The sequence below is a fragment of the Gigantopelta aegis genome, chromosome 2, assembly GCF_016097555.1.
Source record: "Gigantopelta aegis isolate Gae_Host chromosome 2, Gae_host_genome, whole genome shotgun sequence".
In the NCBI taxonomy this organism is placed as follows: domain Eukaryota; kingdom Metazoa; phylum Mollusca; class Gastropoda; order Neomphalida; family Peltospiridae; genus Gigantopelta; species Gigantopelta aegis.
The window spans coordinates 24,804,614-24,825,720 of NC_054700.1; the positions used below are offsets into that span (position 1 = coordinate 24,804,614).

Sequence of the window (21,107 nt, forward strand, 5' to 3'; positions counted from 1 at the left end):
CAATTTTGAATTTCAAGATAGCTGTCATGCCTAAATGGCTAAACAAAATGTTATAAGCGAGTTCATTGACCTCAGAAAAGTAAATAGCCACAAACATTTTATTTCTATGTTAACTGGGAGTCTAAATGTATTTAAAATATCCTAAAATAATGACCATTTTGAACTTGAAGATGGCTGCCATGATCAAATGATTTCTAATTCTGGATAGTCTTAAGAATGAAAAAAAAAACATTTGACTGACTTGAGCACACACAAAAAATGCAAATTTACCTAACCTAAATTTACCTAATCCGCGATTTCAAACATTTTACAACATTTCTAATTGATGCCCGGTCAGTCTAGGAACGATCCCCGTCGGTGTGCCCATTGGGGTATTTCTCGTCCCAGCCAGTTCACCACAACTGGTATATCAAAAGCCGTGGTATGTGCTGTACTCTTTGCGGGATGTTTGACATCCAATAGCCGATGATTTGTAAATCAATATACTGTGGGGTCGTTAAACGAAACAAACTTTAAGTTTCTAACTAAAGAATTTATATTTATAATTATATTTCTTTTTTATTTATTTATTTATTTATTTATTTAATTTTATTTATTTATTTAAATTATTTGCTTATTATATATGATTAATGGAAATCCCTAAAATGTGCTGTTGTGGTGTCACAGACCCGTGAACATGAGATTATGCGAGGGGTGGGGTGGGGGTGGGGGGGGGGGGTTAGACTGTGGCGAGCAAAGTTTCTAGGCGGTCGCTTTGAGCTGAAGGTGGGGGACAGGTTCGACCCCCCGGACATCTTGCAAACGCGGTTGTGTGGTTAAAATCAACAAAACAAAGTGAATGTTAAAAATATGGAGGTTAAAACATACCAGTTCCTTTATGACAAATGGCTGAAGCATCACTGTTGTGGTTGAGGCATTTCTTATCGACTTGGCCCCAGTTATCTCCCTTGCATCCCCATACTGTTTTGTCTTTCGAATTGCACAGAAGATTATTGAGGAAAACTGGCCCCGTGCCTTTGCCGTAAATCTGACTTTTCACTGCCGCACCGCCCACGAAGCCAAGTTGTTTGCACACTACACGTGCATCGTAGTCTGACCATTTGTCGGTACAGATCGTACCCGTCTGTCCCTTGAACGTCACTTGGACTAGACCAAACGTGCCGTTACTTAGTTTTAAGGTTGGTTTTTCTAGAAATGAAATAAACAAACAAATAACTCTACATGCACTAGAGCCGTTTCGTCTGCTAAGACTACCAACTGCCAGCAGAAAGTTGACCACGTTCTTCTGCTGCCACCACTTCTACTGTCTAGGCGCTCTTGCAACTCGATTTTCGTCGTATACGACTTTTACGAGCGCTCATACTAGCAGTTGAACAGTCATAGAAGTCGTGACAGCAGAAAGTTGACCAACTTTCTGCTGGCAGTTGACAGTCTGACCCTAGCATTAGTTTCACGATTGTTTTTTCTAAGAATGAAATAAAGAAGAAAATAACGCCACATGCAATAGAGCTGTTATTTAGTTTCACGGTTGTTGTTGTTGTTTTTTGTGTTTTTTCTAAGAATAAAATACTTAGAGAATAACTAACGAGCTACGATAAATTATGAATTATCTGTCCCGAGTGAATGAATGTTGTTTTACCACATTCGTTCACAAGGGACAGATAATTCGTAATTCCTCGTAGCGAGTTGGTTATTCTCTTTATTACCAATTGTCAGTTTTAACTAATTTTTAATGTAAAAATTCCTCTGCATTCTACGACAAAGCCATCAGCCATTACGTCATATAATCTTACGCGCATTACATGACGTAATGTAAGTGACGTCATAGCATAAGGGCTTTCTTTTTACAGCCAAAGGTTTACAGTACAAAATAATACAACTGTAGTTGCATTGGAAAATAATTATTTTTATATACTACTAAAGACGCTGCTTATGACAATATACGATTTCATGTTTACGAAACAAATGAGTCATTGTTTTCTGTAAATCTTTGTAGATCGTATAACGTATGTGTAATCTGACTCATGAATGGAAACATTATATGAATGAAAGTGAAGTTCCGACCATGGCAAGCAACCAACCAAACGTTGTGACGTTTAAGCCAGCCAATCAGTGACTGTAGAAGCAATCTGCACACTGTCCAGAGATCGAAAAAAATATTACCCCGTATATTTGAGCCCATATGAGTAATAAAGAAGTAATTAACGTCACGTGAACTAGAGCCGTTATTTAGCGTCACGGTTGTTATTTCTAAGAATGAAACAAAGAAATAATTAACGTTTTACCCTGCAATCATTATATAGAGGATAATAAAGGAGTTGCCAGTTGTTATCAAATTTATGTCCCGAGTGAAAATTATTTCAAAAATTACTCAAAAATATTTCACGAGGGACATACATTTGATAATAACTGGTACCGAGTTTGTTATTCTATTTATTACCCCAACTATTTGGCTTTTTTAAAGCCTTTACTTTCGATATAGCTTACATCGGCTACACGCCCATGTATATAGAAACGACGTAAACTACTTTACTATTCTGGGTATTGCTTTAACTTTTTATTTTATTCACGGTTCACAGATAATTTTTAAACCCAAAGCTCTATATATTCTGTGAAAAAAAAGAATCTATAATGAATTGCATTAAACTACCATTTTATTACAAGTTTAACACTGAAACCAGAAAGACGTAAACGCAAACGCTTTAAACTACGTGACGTCATTGTGTGTGCTTTGCCAAATCGTGATGACGTCATCTTTAGTACCGACAAGGTGATTGGTTTGTTGGCGTCAAATCGTCCACTAGTAGTGTACGTTAAACCAATGCATGAAATTATGATTTTTATTTTCCCCATTATGAGTGCCTGCTGGGGTAATATCTATCTATCTATCTATCTATCTATCTATCTATCTATCTATATATATATATATATATATATATATATATATATATATATATATATATATATATATACTCTTCAAAAAAAGTAGGGGAACTCTAATAAGAATTTACAATAGCCAAAATTGCAAGGTATATTAGCTGTGGAGAATGGTTATATGATAATAGTGAATTAATTGGGCAAACATTACAACCGGTAGTTCAGTATTACAGTACGTTTTATGACCACCAAAGATATTGAAGGGCGATTGGGGTCAGAAGTGAAATTTGAAAGTTGACGTTTTTTTATCAGTAAATCGCAAATTCAAACAATAAAAAAAACTAAAAACAAAACAATAACAACTGTATGATCAACAGAATGAAAAAGATTGACAGAAATAATGTTCCACAGTGATTAATGGACCTTCCTGGAAATTGTTAAAATCGAGGATGACACCCCACGCACGTGTACGGGGCAACTGCCTGATGCATGTGCAAATTATAGAATGTGTTTCGGTGTGTTGATAAACAGACCTGAACGTTCTTTACTAGGATGTCTGTGGTCAAAACGTATGTTCGGTCTAATAGTTGATATTAACATTAATATTTCAAGTTCACCTACTTTTTTGTAGAGTACATATTATCAAGTTATGATGACTTGATAAATTTCTATATTTTCGGTCACTGGCCAAATATAACGCTTTTTGGGATGGAACTACTTTTACACTAGTCATGATCATCAAAGAAATGTATTGTTCAAAGTTATTATTTATTTCCAGTTGATGATTTTTTTTTTTTTTTAATTTTGAAAACCGTTTTGAAGCTAATTTGTTTTTCACAAATAAGAAATGATTTGTTATCATTTAAGAACAATTTTTTTTTGGTGTGCAGATGTTGTAGGTGACAAGGTATTCAACAGGTGTACACCTAATACTCTGGGAAACGTTAAAATTGTGAAATAAAACTGCTCATAGTATTATTGTTTATGTAAATAAAATAACCGATTACTGTCTAAGATATCCACAAACATGTACGAGCACACATGATCACGCACGCATACACACACAAACACGCGCGAGCGCGCGCGCATGATAACACACACACACTCTCACACACACACGTGATCAGACACACACATAATCACACACACACATCTCACGCATATGATCACACACACATGATCACACACATACATACACACAATACACACCCAAGATCACACACACACACATGTACGCACACATACACATACGCACACATACACACACGATCACTCGCACAAATACATACAACACACACACACACACACACACACACACCAATTTTATTTTTTTTAAATTCTGGATCCGCCACTGTACTATACCACATAAACTCCACCAAAACATTTGACCGCTAACCCACTGTCCTGGACAGACAGCCCAGATAGCTGAGGTGGGTGTGCCCAGGACAACGTGCTTGAACCGTAATTAGATATAAGCAAGAAAATAAATTGAAATGAATGAATGAATGAATGAATGAATGAATTGTGGAGAAAAACAAAGTACGCGCCCACATGGCGTGGAGGTGGGTACTCAAGACGCAAGTGTTAAATAATAAAAGTAATATGTACACGTTCATCTTCAAAAATACCTTGGATATCATTGAAACACAAGACGCGGTTAGTGCCCCTGAAGTAACTCTTCGCGACCGATTTCCCCCATTTGATGCTACACTGGTCCAGCGACGTTTCGGTTCCCGTACAGTTGACGTCGGTGACCCAAAAAGCTAAACCCTTCAATGTGGTGGACTCAGAGCCGTGGCTGACGCCGTATTTGTAACCCATCATCTTGCAGGTGACGTTCGCAGCCGCGTCGTTCCACGTGTAGTTACAAAGCTGTCCCCATAGCCCTTCGCGGAATATCTTCACTGTGCCACCATTGGTGACGTTACCGTCCGCCCACTGGACTTTTATTGCTGAAAAAAAAAAAGAGTTAACATACGTACGTAGGCCTACATAAAAAAAGAAAGAAGAACAAGAAGAAACAAGTGAAGAAGAAGAAGAAATAAGTAAAGAAGAAGAAGAAACAAGTAAAGAAGAAGAAGAAACAAGTGAAGAAGAAGAAGAAACAAGTAAAGAAGAAGAAGAAACAAGTAAAGAAGAAGGAGAAACAAGTAAAGAAGAAGAAGGAACAAGTAAAGAAGAAGAAGGAACAAGTAAAGAAGAAGAAACAAGTAAAGAAGAAGAAGAAACAAGTGAAGAAGAAGAAGAAGAAACAAGTAAAGAAGAAGAAGAAACAAGTGAAGAAGAAGAAGAAACAAGTAAAGAAGAAGAAGGAACAAGTAAAGAAGAAGAAGAAGAAACAAGTAAAGAAGAAGGAGAAACAAGTAAAGAAGAAGAAAGAAGTAAAGAAGAAGGAGGAACAAGTAAAGAAGAAGAAGGAACAAGTAAAGAAGAAGAAGAAACAAGTAAAGAAGACGAAGAAACAAGTGAAGAACAAGAAGAAACAAGTGAAGAACAAGAAGAAACAAGTAAAGAAGAAGAAGAAACAAGTAAAGAAGAAGAAACAAGTGAAGAACAAGAAGAAACAAGTAAAGAAGAAGAAGGAACAAGTAAAGAAGAAGAAGAAACAAGTAAAGAAGAAGAAGGAACAAGTAAAGAAGAAGAAGGAACAAGTAAAGAAGAAGGAGAAACAAGTAAAGAAGAAGAAGGAACAAGTAAAGAAGAAGAAGGAACAAGTAAAGAAGAAGAAGAAACAAGTAAAGAAGACGAAGAAACAAGTGAAGAACAAGAAGAAACAAGTGAAGAACAAGAAGAAACAAGTAAAGAAGAAGAAGAAACAAGTAAAGAAGAAAAAGGAAAGAAAAAAGAAAAGGAAAGAAGAAGGGGGAAAGTAAAGAAGGAGAAGGGGAAAGAAAGAAAAAGAAGAAAAGAAAGAAGAAGAAGAGAGAAACAAGGAAAAGAAAGAAGGAAAAAAAGAAGAAAAAAGAGAAAGAGGAAAAAGGGAAAGAAGAAGAAAGAAGGAAGAAGGGAAGAAAGAAGGAGAAAAAAAGAAGGGAGAAAAAAAGGAAGAAAAAGAAAAAAAGAAAGGGGAAAAGGGAAGAAAAAAGAAAAAAGGGAAGAAAAGGGAAAAGGAGGGGAAAGGGAAAAAGAAGAAAGAAAAAAAAAGGGGAGAAGAAAGGAGAAGAAAGAAGAAGGAAAAAGGGAAAAAAAGAAGGAAAGAAAAAAAAGGGAAAAAGGGAGAAGGGGGAGGAAGAAAAGAAAGAAAGGAAAAGAAAGAAGAAAAGAGAAGAAGAAGGAAGAAAAAGGAAGAAAAAAGAAGGGAAGGGAAAAAAAAGAAGAAGAAGAAAGGGAAAAGGAAAAAAGGGGGAGAAAAAAAAAAAGGAGAAGAAGGGGAAGAAAAGGGGAAGGAAGAGAGGAGGGAGGAAAAAAAGGAAAGAAGAAAAAAAAGAAGAAAGAAGAAGAAGGAAGAAAAAAGGAAGGGAGAGAGAAGGAAGAAAAGGGAAAAAAAGGAAAAGAAAGGGGAAGAAAGAAGAAGGGGAAAAAAAGGGGAAAGAAAAAAAGAAAAAGGAGGGAGGAAAAAGAAAAAAGAAAGAGGAAAAAAAGGGAAAGGGGGGGGAAAGGGGGAAGAAAGAAAAGAAGAAAAGAAGGAAGAGGAAGAAGAAAAAAGAAAAAAAGAGGAAAGAAGAGGGAGAAAAAGAAAAGAAAGGAAGGGAAAAAAAAGAAAGAAAGAAAAAAAGGGAAAAAAAAAGAAAAAGAAGAAAAAGGAAAGGAAAAAAGGGAGAAAAAAAAGGGAGAGGAAAAGGAAAGGGGGGAAGGAAAGAAGAAAGAAAAAAAGGGGGGAAAGAAAAGAAGAAGGAAAGAGAAAGAGGAAGAAGGGAAGAAAGGAAGGGGAAAAGAAAGAAAAGAGAGAAGAGAAAAGAAAAAGGAAAGGGGGGGGGGGGAGAGGAGGGAGAAAGAGGGGGGGGGGGAAAGAAAAAGGAAAAAAGGGAAGAAGGAGGAAGGGAAAAGGGAAAAAAAAAAAAAAAAGAAGAAAAGGAGAAGGAGAAAAAAGGGGGGGGAGAAAAAAGGAGGAAGAAGAAGGAAAAGGGGGGGGAAAAAAAAGGGAAGAAAAAAGGGAAAGAAAAAGAAGAAGAAAAGGAAAAAAAAGAAAAGGAAAGAAAAAAGGGGAAGGGGGAAAAAAAAGAAAAAAGGAGAAAGGGGGGAAAAAGGGGAAAAAGGAGAAAAGAAGGGGAAGGAAGAAAAGAAAAAGGGGAGGAGAGGGGAAAGAAAGAAAAAGGAAAAAAGAAAAAAAAGAAGAAAAAGGAAAGAAGAAGGGGGGAAAAAAAAGAGAAAAAGAAAAAAGGGAAAGAAGAAAAAGGAAAAGGGAAAAAAAAAAAAAAAGAAAGGAAGGGGAGAAAAAGGGGGAAGGGGGAAGGGGAAAAAAAGAAAAAGGGGGAAAAAGGGGAAAAGGGGAAAAGGGGGGAAGGAAAGGGAAAAAAAAAAAAAAAAGAAAGGGAAAGGGGGAGAGGGAAAGGGGGAAGAAAGAAGGGGGGGGGAAAGGGAAGAAAGGGAGAAAGAAAAAGGAAAAGGGAGGAAGGGAAAAGGGAAAGAAGAAGAGAAAGAGGAGAAAAGGAAGAAAAAGGAAAAAGAAGAAGAGGAAAAAAGAAGAAAAAGAAAAAAAAAGAGAAGAAAGGAAAAAAGGAAGAGAAGGAAAAAAAGGGGAAGAAAGAAAAAGAAAAAAGAGGAGGGAAAAGGGGGGGAAAAAGAAGGAAAGGGGGGAGGGGGGGAAAAAGAAGAAAAAAAGGGGAAAAGAAAAAAAAAAGAAAAGGAAAAAAAAAAAAAAAAAAAAAAGAGAGAAAAGGAGAGGAGAAAAAAAAAGAAAAAAAAGGAAGGGAAGGGAAGGGGAAAAGAAAGGAAGGGGGAGGGAAGAAAAGAAGAAAAAGGGAGGGGAAAAAGAAAGAAAAAAAAAAAAAAAAAAGAAAAAAAAGGAGGGAAGGGGGAGAAAAGAAGGGAAGAAAGAGAAAAAGGAAAAAAGAGGGGAAAAAAGAGAAAAAAAAAAAGGGGGAAAAAGGAAGGGGGAAAAAGAAGAAGGAAAAAAGGGGGGAAAGAAAAAAAAGGAAAGAAAAAGAAAGGAAGAAAAGAAAGGGGAAAAGGAAAAAAAAAGGGAAGAAGGGGGGGGGGGGGAAAAAAAAGAAAAAAGAAAAAAAAGAAAGGAGAAGGGAGGGAAAGGGGAGGGAAAGAAGAGGAAAGGAAGAAAAAAAAAAAAGAAAGAAGAAGAAAAAGGGGGGGGGGAAGAAGAAAAAAGGGAAGGGGGAGAAAAAAGGAAAAAAAGAGGGGGGGGGGGGGGAGGAAAGGAAAAAAGAAAAAGAAAAAAAAAAAGGGGGAGGGGGAAAGGAAAAAGAAGGGAGGAAAAAGGGGAAAAAGAAAAAAAAAAGGAAAGGGGAAAAAGGGAAGAAGAAAGGAAAAAGGGAAGAAAAAAGAAAAAGAAAAAAGGGGAGGGGGGGGAAAGAGAAAAAAAGGAAAGGAAAGAAAAGGGGGAAAGGAGAAAAAAGGGAAAGGAGGGGGGAGAAGAAAAAGAAGAAAAGGGGGAAGGAGGGGAAAAGGGAAGAGAAAAAGGAAAAGAAGGAAAAAAAGGGGAAAAGAGAGAAAAGAAAGGGAAAAAAGGAGGAAGGGGGGAGGAAAGAAAAAGAAGGGAAGGGGGGGGGGAAAAGAAAAAGGAGGGGGGGAAAGGGGAGAAAAAGGGGAAGAAAAAAGGGGGGAAAAAAAAAAAGAAGGGGAAAAAAGAAGGAAGAAAAAAAAAAAAGAGGAGGGGAAAAAAAGAAAAGGAAAAAAGAAAAAAAGGAAGGAAAGGGGAAAAGGGGGGGAAAAGGAAAAGGAAAGGAAAAAAAGGGGGGGGGGAAAAAAGGAAGGGAAGAAAAGGGGGAAAAGAAAAAGAAAAAAAAAAAAAAAGAAAGGAGAAAAAAAAAAAAAAAAAAAAAGAAAAAAAAGAAGAAAGAAGGGGAAGAGAAGAAGAAAAGGAAGAAAGGAAGGGGAAAGGAAAAAAAAAAAAAAAGAGAAAAAGAAAGAGAAGGGGAAGAAAAAAAAAAAGAAAAAGGGGGGAAGAAGAGAAAGAAGGAGAAGAAAAAAAGAAAAGGGGAAGGAAAAGGAGGGGGGAGAAGAAAGAAAAAAGGGGAGAAAAAAAGGAAAAGGAAAGAAAAGGGGAAGAAGGAGAGGGAGGGAAAGAAAGGGGAGGAAAAGAAGAAAGGGGGAAGGGGGGAAAAAAAAGGAGAAAAAAAAAGGGAAGGAAAGAGGGGGGGAAAGGGGGGAAAAAGAAGGAAAGAAAGGGGAGAAAAAGAAGGGAAAAAGAGAAGAAGGGGGAAAAAGAGAAAAAAAAAAAAGGAAAAAAAAAAGGGGAAAAAAGGAAGGAAAGAAGAGAAGGAAGGGGGAGGAGGGAAAGGAAAAAAAAAAAGGAAAAAAAAAGGAGAAGGGAAGAAAAGGAAAAAAAGGAAAAGGGGAAAGAAAGGGGAGAAAAAAAAGGAAAAAAAAAAGAAAAAAAGAAAAAAGGGGAAAAAGGGAAAAAAGGAAGGAAAAAGGAGAAAAAGGGGGAAAAAGGAAAAAAGGGAAAGGGAAGGAAGAAAAAAGGGAAAAAAGGAAAAAAGGGGAGGAGGGAAGGAAGGGGGAAAGGGGAGAGGGGGAGGGGAGAAGAAAAGAGAAAAAAAAAAAAAAAGGGGGAAAGAAAGAAAGGGAAAGAAGAAGAAGGAAGGGGAAAAGAAGGAGAGAAAAAGGAAAAAGGGGGGGAAAAAAAAGAAAAAAGGGGGGGGGGGGGAGAAAAAAGAAAAGAAAAAGGGGGAAAAAAGGAAAGGGAAAAGAAAGAAAGAAGAAAAAAAAAAGAAAAGAAAGAGAAAAAAAAAAGGGGGGAAAGGAGGGGGGAAAAAAAAGAAGAAGGAAAAAAAAAGAAAAAAGGGAAAGAAGGGGGGAAGAAGAAGGAAAGAAAAGAGGGAAGGGGGAAAAAAAAAAGGGAAAAGAAGAAGAAAAAAAAAAAAGAAGGGGAAGGAAGGAAGAAGAAGGAAAAAAAAAGAAAAAGGAAGGGGGGGGGGGGAGGGAGAAAAAAAAGAAAAAGAAGGGGGGGGGAAAGGAAAGAAAGAGGAAGGGGGGAAAAGGAAAAAAGAAAGGAAAAAGGAAAAAGGGAAGAAGAAAAAAAGAAAAAAAGAAAAAAAGAAGGAAAAAAGGAAAAGAAAAGGGGAAAGGAAAAAAAAAGGGGAAAAAAGGAGAAAAAAAAAGAAGAAGAAGGGGGGGGAAGAAAGAGGGGGGGAGAAAGAAGGAAAGAAAGAAAAGAAAAAAAGGGGAAGAAGAAAGAAAAAAAAAAGAAGGGAGAAAAAAAAAAAAAAGGGAAAGAAGGGAAAAAAAAAAAAAAAGAAAAGAAAAAAAAAAAGAAGGGAGAGAAGAGAAGAAAGAAGAAGAAAGGGGGAAGGAAAAAAGAAGAAAAAAAAAAGAAGGAAAGGAAAGGGGGGAAGAAGGAAAAAGAAAAGAAAAAAAAAGGAAAGAAAAGAAGAAAAAAAAAGGAGGAAGAAAAAAAGAAAAAAAAAAAAGGGGGAAAAAAAAGAGAAAAAGGGAAAAAAAAGAAAGGGAGAAAAAGGGAAAGAAAAGAAGGAAAAGAAAAAAAGAAAAAAGAAAAAAAAAGAAAAAAAAGAAAAAAGAGGAAAGAAAGAAAAAAAAAAGGAAAAGAAGAAAAAAAGGAGAAAAAAGGAAAAGAAGAGAAGAAAAAAAAAGGGAAAAAAAAAGAAGGGAAAAGAGAGGAAGAAAGGGGAGAGGAAAAGGAGAAGGGAAAAAGAAGGAAGGGAGGAAAAAAAGAAAAAAAAGGGGGAGAAGGGGAAAGGGAAAGAAGAAGGAAGAAAAAGGGGGAGAAAAAAGAAGGGGAGAGAAGAAAAGAAGGGAAAAAAGAAAAAAGGGAGAAGAAGGAAGGAAAAAAAAAGGAAGAAGGGGAAAAAAGAAGAAAAAAAAGGGAAAAAGAAAAAGGGGAAAAAAGGGAAAAAAAGAAAGAAGAAAAAAAAAGGAAGGGGGGGAGAAGAAGAGGGGGAAAAGAAGGAAAAAAAGGAAGAAGAGGAAGGAAAAAGAGAAAGAAAGAAAAAGAGGGAAGGGGAGGGAAAGAAGGAAAAAGAAAGAAAGAAAAAAAGAAGAAGAAAAAGAAAGAAGGGGGAGAGGGAAAGAAGGGAGAAAGAAAAAAAAAAGAAAAAAAAAAAAAAAAAAAAAAAAAAGGAAAAGAAAAAGAAAAGGAGAAAAGGGGAAGGAGGGGAGAAGAAGGGAAAAAGAAGGGAGGGGAAAAAAAGGAAAGGAAGAGGGGGGAAGGAGGGAGGGGGAAAAAAAAAAAGAGAAGGAAAGGAAGAAAAAGTAAAGGAAGGAGAAAAAAAAGGGGGGGAAAGGGAAAAAAAAAAAAAAGAAAAAAAAAGGGGGGGAGAAGGAAAGGAGAAAAGAAGGGAAAAAGAGGGAAAAAAAAAGAAGGGGGGAAGAAAGAAGAAGGAAAGAAGGAAAAAAAAAAGGAAAAAAGAAAAAAAAAAGGGGGGGGGAGAGGAGGGAAAAAAAAAAAAAAAAAAAGAGAGGAGGAGGAAAGAGAAAGGGGAAAAGAAGAAAAAGGAAGGGAAAAAAAGAAGAAGGAAAAGAAAGAAAAAAAAAGAAAAAAAGGGGGAGAAGAAAAAGAAAAAAAAAAAAGAAGGGGAAAAAAAAAGAAAAAGGGAGAAAAAGGAAAAAGAAAAAAAAGAAAAAAAAGGGAGAAGAAGAAGAGGAAGGGAAAAGAGAAGAAAAGAAAAAGAAAAAGAAAGAAAGGGGAAGGGAAAAGGAAGAAGGGGAAAAGAAGAAGGAGGGGAAAGAAAAAGAAGGAGGAAAGAAAAGAGAAGGAAAGAAGAAAAAAAGGAAAGAAGAAACAAAAAAAGGGAAGAAAAAGGGGAGAAGGGAAGAAGAAAGGAGAAAAAGAAAGAAGAAGAAAAAGGGGGAAAGAAAAAAAAGGAAGAAAAAGAAGGGGAGAAGAAGGGGAAGAAGAAGGAAAAGAAAAGGGAAGGGGGGAAAGAAGAGGGAAAGAGAGAAAAAGAAGAAAAGGGGAAGAAGAAAAAAAGGGAAGAAAGAGGGGGGAAGAAAAAAGGGAAAAAGAGGAAGGGAAAGAAAAGGAGGGAAGAAAAAAAGAAAGGGGAAAAAAGAAAAGAAAAAAGAAAAGAAGAAGAAAAGGAAGAAGAAAGAAGGAAAAGAAAAGAAGAAGGGGAAAAAGAAAAAGGAAGAAAAAAAGAAAAAAGAAAAGAAAAAAGAAAAAAAAAAAAAAAGAAAAGAGAAAGAAGGGAAAAAAAAGAAAGAGAAGAAGAAGAAAAAAAGAAGAAGAAGAAGAAAAAGGAAAAGAAGAAAAGAAGAAGAAACAAGTAAAGAAGAAGAAGAAACAAGTAAAGAAGAAGAAACAAGTAAAGAAGAAGAAACAAGAAAAGAAGTAACAAGAAAGAAAGAAACAAGTAAAGAAGAAGAAGAAACAAGTAAAGAAGAAGAAGAACAAGTAAAGAAGAAGAAGAAACAAGTAAAGAAGAAGAAACAAGTAAAGAAGAAAAAGAAGTAAAGAAGAAGAAGAAACAAGTAAAGAAGAAGAAGAAACAAGTAAAGAAGAAGAAACAAGTAAAGAAGAAGAAGAAACAAGTAAAGAAGAAGAAGAGAAACAAGTAAAGAAGAAGAAGAAACAAGTAAAGAAGAAGAAGAAACAAGTAAAGAAGAAGAAACAAGTAAAGAAGAAGAAGAAACAAGTAAAGAAGAAGAAGAACAAGTAAAGAAGAAGAAACAAGTAAAGAAGAAGAAGAAACAAGTAAAGAAGAAGAAGAAGTGAAGAAGAAGAAGAAACAAGTAAAGAAGAAGAAACAAGTAAAGAAGAAGAAGAAACAAGTAAAGAAGAAGAAGAAACAAGTAAAGAAGAAGAAACAAGTAAAGAAGAAGAAGAAACAAGTAAAGAAGAAGAAGAAACAAGTAAAGAAGAAGAAACAAGTAAAGAAGAAGGAGGAACAAGTAAAGAAGAAGGAACAAGTGAAGAACAAGAAGAAAGAAGTAAAGAAGAAGGAACAAGTAAAGAAGAAGAAGAAACAAGTAAAGAAGAAGGAGGAACAAGTAAAGAAGAAGAAGAAACAAGTAAAGAAGAAGAAGAAGAAACAAGTAAAGAAGAAGAAGAAACAAGTAAAGAAGACGAAGAAACAAGTAAAGAAGAAGAAGGAACAAGTAAAGAAGAAGAAGAAACAAGTAAAGAAGAAAATATGGTTTTCACACATCACGAGTTGAGATAAAAAATCGTATTCGGAAAAACACCATGAAATAGCCTCTATATATCACATAATAAAAGAAAGGATGTATGACGAATTCAAGCATCAATGCTACAGTACAATAACGGCATCTACCAAGGGTTTACTATATCAGCATTTAATAAGAGAATACAAATTACAAACATATTTAGCTAAACCAACAGATTCGCGTAACTTAAAAGAAATAACAAAAATTAGAATTTGTGCACACAAATTAAATATTGAAACTGGCAGGTATATTAACATAGAGAGATCTCAAAGAACATGTAAGGTGTGTAGTTCTGATGAAATAGAAGATGAATTTCACTTCATTATATAACCCTCAAACCAACAGATACAGATGGCCCATATCTACATCTCCAGCTATTGAAATGCTTTATAGTTGTTTTGTATGATAAGTTCAGCGACCTGAAAATTGTCAACGTAGCAAAGGGAAGATAATAGAAACCATTTTATTTACACCAGGATGCCCGACTGCAGTACCGTTTTCGACTCAAACCAGACTGCCTACCAAGCTGAAATATGGTCCACCAGTGGACAGAGTTAACAAAAATGCACCTACTATAGAGGGGTGTGGGTGGACTTTTGATAAAGACAGCCTTTCCACCTGTGGCCTCCAAGGCCTGCAATAGAATAAAATGTTAACGTTTTAAAAATACACGTGTTCCGCCTTCCCAGTAAAATGTCTGAAAGGCTGAGAATCACGTTTTTATGTTATGCCGCTTAGCGCGTCACGGGGTCACGCGACTTAGTTTGAATTCGACAGGCCCCGTGACGCGCTAACCGGCATAACATAAAAGCGTGATTCTCAGCCTTTCAGACATTTTACTGGGAAGGTAGAACACGTGTATTTTTAAAACGCGAAAATTTTATTCTATTGCAGGCCTTGGAGGCTGTCTTTATCAAAAGTGATGGGGAAAACGCGACTTTTTATTATATTAAAATATATTAAAAACGGGTAATTTTTTATTTATTTATTTTATTGATACTTCATATATATTGTAAAAGGTATACGTAGATACCAAACAATGGTCAATTATGTTTTTGATAAACGTGGATCTTTAATGAAATGTGGACTGGTCCATATGGAGGTACAGGATGACTAGCGATTCACTTGTTCATTTCTACAATTTATTTTATTGTTATACCAAATGGCATTTTAACCAAATGTAAGTGTAGTTTCAAGTCTGAGGGGAATCAGCACCGGAGTGCACTGGAATGTACTTGAGAATTAAAGTTTCAATAAAAAATTCCATGTCTATGCAGTGGCGTACGAAATCGGCAAAGCATCTTCAATAATATATACCTCTACATATTGCAATTTTTAATGTGCTAATATATGCCGTGACTACAATATATGAATTAATGGATTTCATATCGAAAAAACCGGCCTCGGTGGCGTCGTGGTAGGCCATCGGTCTACAGGCTGGTAGGTACTGGGTTCGGATCCCAGTCGAGGCATGGGATTTTTAATCCAGATACCAACTCCAAACCCTGAGTGAGTGCTCCGCAAGGCTCAATTGGTAGGTGTAAACCACTTGCACCGACCAGTGATCCATAACTGGTTCAACAAAGGCCATGGTTTGTGCTATCCTGCCTGTGGGAAGCGCAAATAAAAGATCCCTTGCTGCTAATCGGAAGAGTAGCCCATGTAGTGGCGACAGCGGGTTTCCTCTCAAAATCTGTGTGGTCCTTAACCATATGTCTGACGACACGGTGAGGCTACACCACGCGCAGAGCCCCTTCGCGTGCTGTAACCTCACCGTGGATGCAGGGGTGTAACATTCTCTTTGAGAATGGCCAATAGAGCACAAATCCCCTTGTTTTCTTCGGGATACAATTAAAGTTTTGAGTAAAAGTCAGTATCTATCTGTGATATTTGTATTTTTTGCACAGTTCTTTACACTGTGGTTTTATTTAAATCTTGAATTTTTATATTGATGTTGATCATCACTTTATTTGTTTGCATTACCATAGTTTGACACCCAATAGCCGATGTATTTTTCGTGCTGGGGTGTCGTTAAACATCCATTCATTCATTCATGCTTATAGAGCACGTTGAGTGATTAATTATGGATGTCAAACATATTGTTACTTTGACATATAGATTTAGAGAGTAAAGCCGCTGTATTTTCCCATTACTAACGAGGGATTTTTTTATATGCACCATTGATATACCAGTCGTGGTCCACTGGCTGGAACAAGAAATAGCCCAATGAGTCCATTGAAGAAGAAGAAGAAGAAGAAGAAGAAGAAGAAGAAGGGGCTGAAAACTAGAACTGGCTGTCCAATTCTTGAATTGGCAAAGTGATGGGTTCACCCAAAATCTAAAACAAAACAAAAACACTGATTTTTGCAAAGAAAGATAACAGAACCGACTCTTCCTTGACGAAATGGTACGTACTTCTGTCAACTTTATCCAGAGTGGTGTTGTAGCATATAACTGATGCCAGGCGGCCGGCTTCGCATTCACCGGTCGTGTTGTGTTTGCATTTGTCGATGGAAGTTTCGTTTCCTCTACACCCCAGGCTAGTTAGCGCCATTTCGTCGATTCCAATGCTCACATAACGCTTGTACGGACTGAGCTTGGAACAGCACAGGTGCTTTCCGGACATGAAGCCTAGGGACCTACACGCCACGGCGGCGTCCGCCTGACCCCAGTCAGTGTCACACACAGGGACGAGGCCGCTGGCGGTCCTCACATACACCGCCCCATAGCTCGACGTCAAACCGCCGTCGTGTGATACAAGACTCACTGAAGAAGAAAAAACATAGAATTATATAGATTTATATATATTTACTTATCATATAATATCTTACATTTTCAGTACAATCGAAATATGTGATATTTTTCAGATCACATACATTATAAATTTGGTAACTTTGCAAATTAGATGTAAATTTATCGAGGTCACGGCATTTGAGCAAAAGTACTAGGGTGACACTTCATAATCGACGTATGCATTCATAGTCATAAAATAAAAACATTTCAATAGCAGTTTTACACTGAAAGCTGTCCAGCGTTCAGAAAAAAAAAAAAAAAAAAAAAAAAAAAAAGTTCTGCACTTGCTTATTTTGATGTAAGGATATCCAAAATGACGTCTTTAGAGTTTGACGTCATTTCCATTCAAAAAGACGCCGCGCCACATATTCTTACATCATTTGAATATCTAGTAATGGCGGACTGGAATTAAAGTTGCGTGTACAGTTTACAAAAAAAACGTTGTATTAAGCTTGAGATTATATGATAAAAAGATTATTACCCTCATGTGTTTCAGTATTATCAATATCATATATTAGGAATAAAAATAATGTATTATGCTCGCCAGCGGCGCGCATAATACAATTTTTATTCCTAATATATGATAGTGACAATAACAAAAAACACTCTGGTAATAACCTCTATAGAGAGAGAGAGAGAGAGAGTTATTAGTGCCGTGACCTATATATACATATATTTTTCCTAGCTTTTAAAAACAAATTCACTGGGTTGCCCTTTTCCCCCTCCATAGAAAATGCCCTGGATCCTCTCCTGTTTTCCCAGTTTTAGAGATACGTACATTTCTGTTTTGGAATAAAATGCATTTTGAGCTATTATAGACAACAACAAAATAAAAAATAAGAAAGAAAAAAAGCTGGATTTTTCTGAAATTGATCATTTAATGAAAATGTTGTAAGTAGTTAATAATAATAATAATAATAAAGAAGCTGTTTAATAGTCTTTTGTTAACTGGTGGGTTTTTCAGTGTAATCTGACCACTTTTTGCGCGAAATTACTATAGCATTAGGCACTGCGTGAAATTACTAAATATTCAGATATTACGTGAAATTACTAAATGTTCAGATATTACGTGAAATGACTAAATGTTCAGCCATTACATGAAATGACTAAATGTTCAGATATTACGTGAAATGACTAAATGTTCAGCCATTATATGAAATGACTAAATGTTCAGATATTACGTGAAATTACTAAATATTCAGATATTACGTGAAATGACTAAATGTTCAGCCATTACATGAAATGACTAAATGTTCAGATATTACGTGAAATGACTAAATGTTCAGCTATTATGTGAAATGATTAAATGTTCAGATATTACGTGAAATTACTAAATATTCAGATATTACGTGAAATTACTAAATGTTCAGATATTACGTGAAATGACTAAATGTTCAGCTATTATATGAAATGACTAAATGTTCAGATATTACTTGAAATTACTAAATATTCAGATATTACGTGAAATTACTAAATGTTCAGCCATTACATGAAATGACTAAATGTTCAGCCATTACATGAAATGACTAAATGTTCAGATATTACGTGAAATGACTAAATGTTCAGATATTACGTGAAATGACTAAATGTTCAGATATTACGTGAAATGACTAAATGTTCAGATATTACGTGAAATGACTAAATGTTCAGCCATTACATGAAATGACTAAATGTTCAGCCATTACATGAAATGACTAAATATTCAGATATTACGTGAAATGACTAAATGTTCAGATATTACGTGAAATGACTAGATGTTCAGATATTACGTGAAATGACTAAATGTTCAGATATTACGAGAAATGACTAAATATTCAGATATTACGAGAAATGACTAAATATTCAAGCATCAACATTTGTTTTCTTTTGCTTCTTTAGTTTCATCTCTCTCTGCGTGAAAGGATATAATCACCAGCCATCAAATGATACACAACGTAATTGTTAATGTGAAATATTTCATTGCAAACGTAAATAATGATGATTTGGCTTTTTTTCCTTCTCAGTTGTGAGTCTACTTATTTGTGTGAGCTAACAAAGCTTCTTTTCATTTTCCTGTATACCAAACCAGTCTAAGGTTATTGACTAAAACACTGTTGTGGGGTGAAAAAGACTACACCAACCTACCTTTCTATATACCTACCCCCTTACCTATATACTATCTTACCAACCTGCATGCCTATATACCTACCCTCTTACCTATGTACTATCTCATCAACCTGCAAGCCTATATACCTACCATCCTACCTATGTACTATCTTATCAACCTGCATGCCTATATACCTACCCTCCTACCTATGTACTATCTTATCAACCTGCATGTCAAACCGCCAGCCATTTATAGCAGACTAAAGCGAAGTTCCCATAAAATGTGACACATGCCGCAGACCACCGACATTTTAATTTCCTTGATCTGTCGCAGACCGTTTAATATATATTGCTACGATCTGCGACGTTTTAATATTTTATTGGAACAAGCCTTACCGGTGGCATTTGTGCATATTACGCCGGCGTCTTCGTAATGTTTGCAGTTACTGACGCCCCAGCCCTTGAATTTGCAGTCCACGAGGCTGGACTCGCTGCCGTCGCACTGGACGTCATCCATGAAGATAGTCCCAGTCCCCTCGCCAAATTCGGCTCGCTGAAACATGGTAGACGATCATCAATCATAAAGACGTCTCCTCTCTCTCTCTCTCTCTCTCTCTCTCTCTCTCTCTCTCTCTCTCTCTCTCTCTCTCTCTCTCTCTCTCTCTCTCTCCAACAGGCGCACTCCATCTTCAACCCAAGAGGTTAAAGTCTCGGTGATTCTCCTCTATTAACCCCACCCCCACTCCCCATCCACAACACACAATTCACATTCAACCCAAGAGGTTAAAGTCTCGGTGATTCTCCTCTATTAACACCCCCTCCCCACCCTACCCCACCCCACCCCACCCCATCCACAACACACAATTCACATTCAACCTAAGAGGTTCAAGTCTCGGGGATTCTCCGCTATTACCCTCCTCCCCCAACACACACAACGTACAACCAAAGAGGTTCAAGTCTCGTGGATTCTCCGCTATTACCCGCCTTCCCCAACACACACAACGTTCAACCAATGAGGTGCAAGTCTCGTGGATTCTCCGCTATTACCCCCTCCCCCAACACACACAACGTACAACCAAAGAGGTTCAAGTCTCGTGGATTCTCCGCTATTACCCCATCCCCCAACACACACAACGTACAACCAATGAAGTGCAAGTATCGTGGATTCTCCGCTATTACCCCCCACCCCCACCCCAACACACACAACGTACAACCAATGAGGTGCAAGTCTCGTGGATTCTCCGCTATTACCCCCTCCTCCAACACACACAACGTTCAACCAATGAGGTGCAAGTCTCGTGGATTCTCCGCTATTACCCTCCTCCCCCAACACACACAACGTACAACCCATGAGGTGCAAGTCTCGTGGATTCTCCGCTATTACCCGCCTCCCCCAACACACACAACGTTCAACCAATGAGGTGCAAGTCTCGTGGATTCTCCGCTATTACCCCATCCCCCAACACACACAACGTACAACCAAAGAGGTTCAAGTCTCGTGGATTCTCCGCTATTACCCCATCCTCCAACACACACACAACGTACAACCAACGAAGTGCAAGTATCGTGGATTCTCCGCTATTACCCCCCACCCCCACCCCAACACACACAACGTACAACCAATGAGGTGCAAGTCTCGTGGATTCTCCGCTATTACCCCCTCCCCCCTCCCCCAACACACACAACGTTCAACCAATGAGGTGCAAGTAATAGCGGAGAATCCACGAGACTTGAACCTCATTGGTTGAACGTTGTGTGTGTTGGGGGAGAATCCTCCCTCCCCCAACACAATCCAAAAAAGTGCACGTCTCGAGGATTCTCCCCTATTACCCCCTCCCCAACACACACAACGTTCAACCAAAGAAGTGCACGTCCCGTGGATTCTCCCCTATTACACCCCCACCCCCCCCCCCCCCCCCATCCACAAAACACAATTCACATTCAACCCAAGAGGTTAAAGTCTCGGGGATTCTCCCCTATTATCCCCCCCACCCCCACACACACACACACACATACACCAATACACACAACGTTCAACCTAAAAGGTTCAAGTCTCGTGGATTCTTCCCTATTATGTCCGTTTTCTCGATGGCTCTGTAATTGAAAATGCAGCGCACACTGTCATACCTTTTGGGCTTTGCCAAATTTGTGCCCCAGCATTCTGCAGACGACTGTGGCGGCGGTATTGTCCCAGAAATCATCACACACGGTCCCCCATTCCTCTGTTTCCGAACTGCGTACTTGCACCGTCCCCGAGAAATAGTTAGGGCCGTTTATCAGGCGGAGAAAGATTGCTGTAAGAAACCAATATTAGATATTACTCTAATAATACATCTTAAATTGTTGGCCGTAGGTGCAGATGCCTCCACTGAGAATCTCAATATAACAAACAAATTGTATTGTTGTTATTATTGTTACGCCAGAAAACAGCATGCAATGTTAGGGTTTAATCTTGATATTATTTCTCAGTCCATACATTCCGCGTATTAAGTGACGTCCATGCTACAATCTATAGACTATAATCCTAATATACTATACGCGTATTAAGTGACGCCCATGCTACAATCTATAGACTATAATCCCAATATCATATACGCGTATTAAGTGACGCCCATGCTACAATCTATAGACTATAATCCTAATATACTATACGCGTATTAAGTGACGCCCATGCTACAATCTATAGACTACAATCCTAATATACTATACGCGTATTAAGTGACACCCATGCTACAATCTATAGACTATAATCCTAATATACTATACGCGTATTAAGTGACGCCCATGCTACAATCTATAGACTATAATCCTAATATACTATACGCCATACTTGACGGTTAGAGTGCCACCGTGATAAAAAAAATAAAACCGAAAAAGCATACCAAAAACACTCGCAGCGAAATTAATGTAGCTTGTCCAATATTTCGCTATCATATATTCCCTATTGTCCCTAATGATCAATGCAATGTATTTAGCATCAAACATAGGGTTATTGTTGTCTTAGAGCGGGAATCGTTGCCACCCTGGTGGTAGGCAGAAATGCCGTGTTATCTCTAACTGAGAGACTATTATAATAGTCAATATGTCGTCTAGCTCTCGAACGGCAGAGTTTT

General features: G+C 37.4%; 1 protein-coding gene across 1 annotated transcript in view; it reads right to left on the bottom strand.

The window, feature by feature from the left end:
* The window catches only part of LOC121383080 (deleted in malignant brain tumors 1 protein-like), a 135,642-nt gene that overhangs the window by 76,485 nt on the left and 38,050 nt on the right, over window positions 1–21,107 (bottom strand). Inside the window, exons 2-6 of the mRNA XM_041512856.1 lie at window positions 20,122–20,288; window positions 18,391–18,547; window positions 15,532–15,882; window positions 4,506–4,829; window positions 868–1,188 (exon numbers count right to left, since the gene is read on the bottom strand). Coding sequence (XP_041368790.1) covers window positions 868–1,188; window positions 4,506–4,829; window positions 15,532–15,882; window positions 18,391–18,547; window positions 20,122–20,288 — 1,320 coding nt within the window. The remainder of the gene's footprint in view (window positions 1–867; window positions 1,189–4,505; window positions 4,830–15,531; window positions 15,883–18,390; window positions 18,548–20,121; window positions 20,289–21,107) is intronic.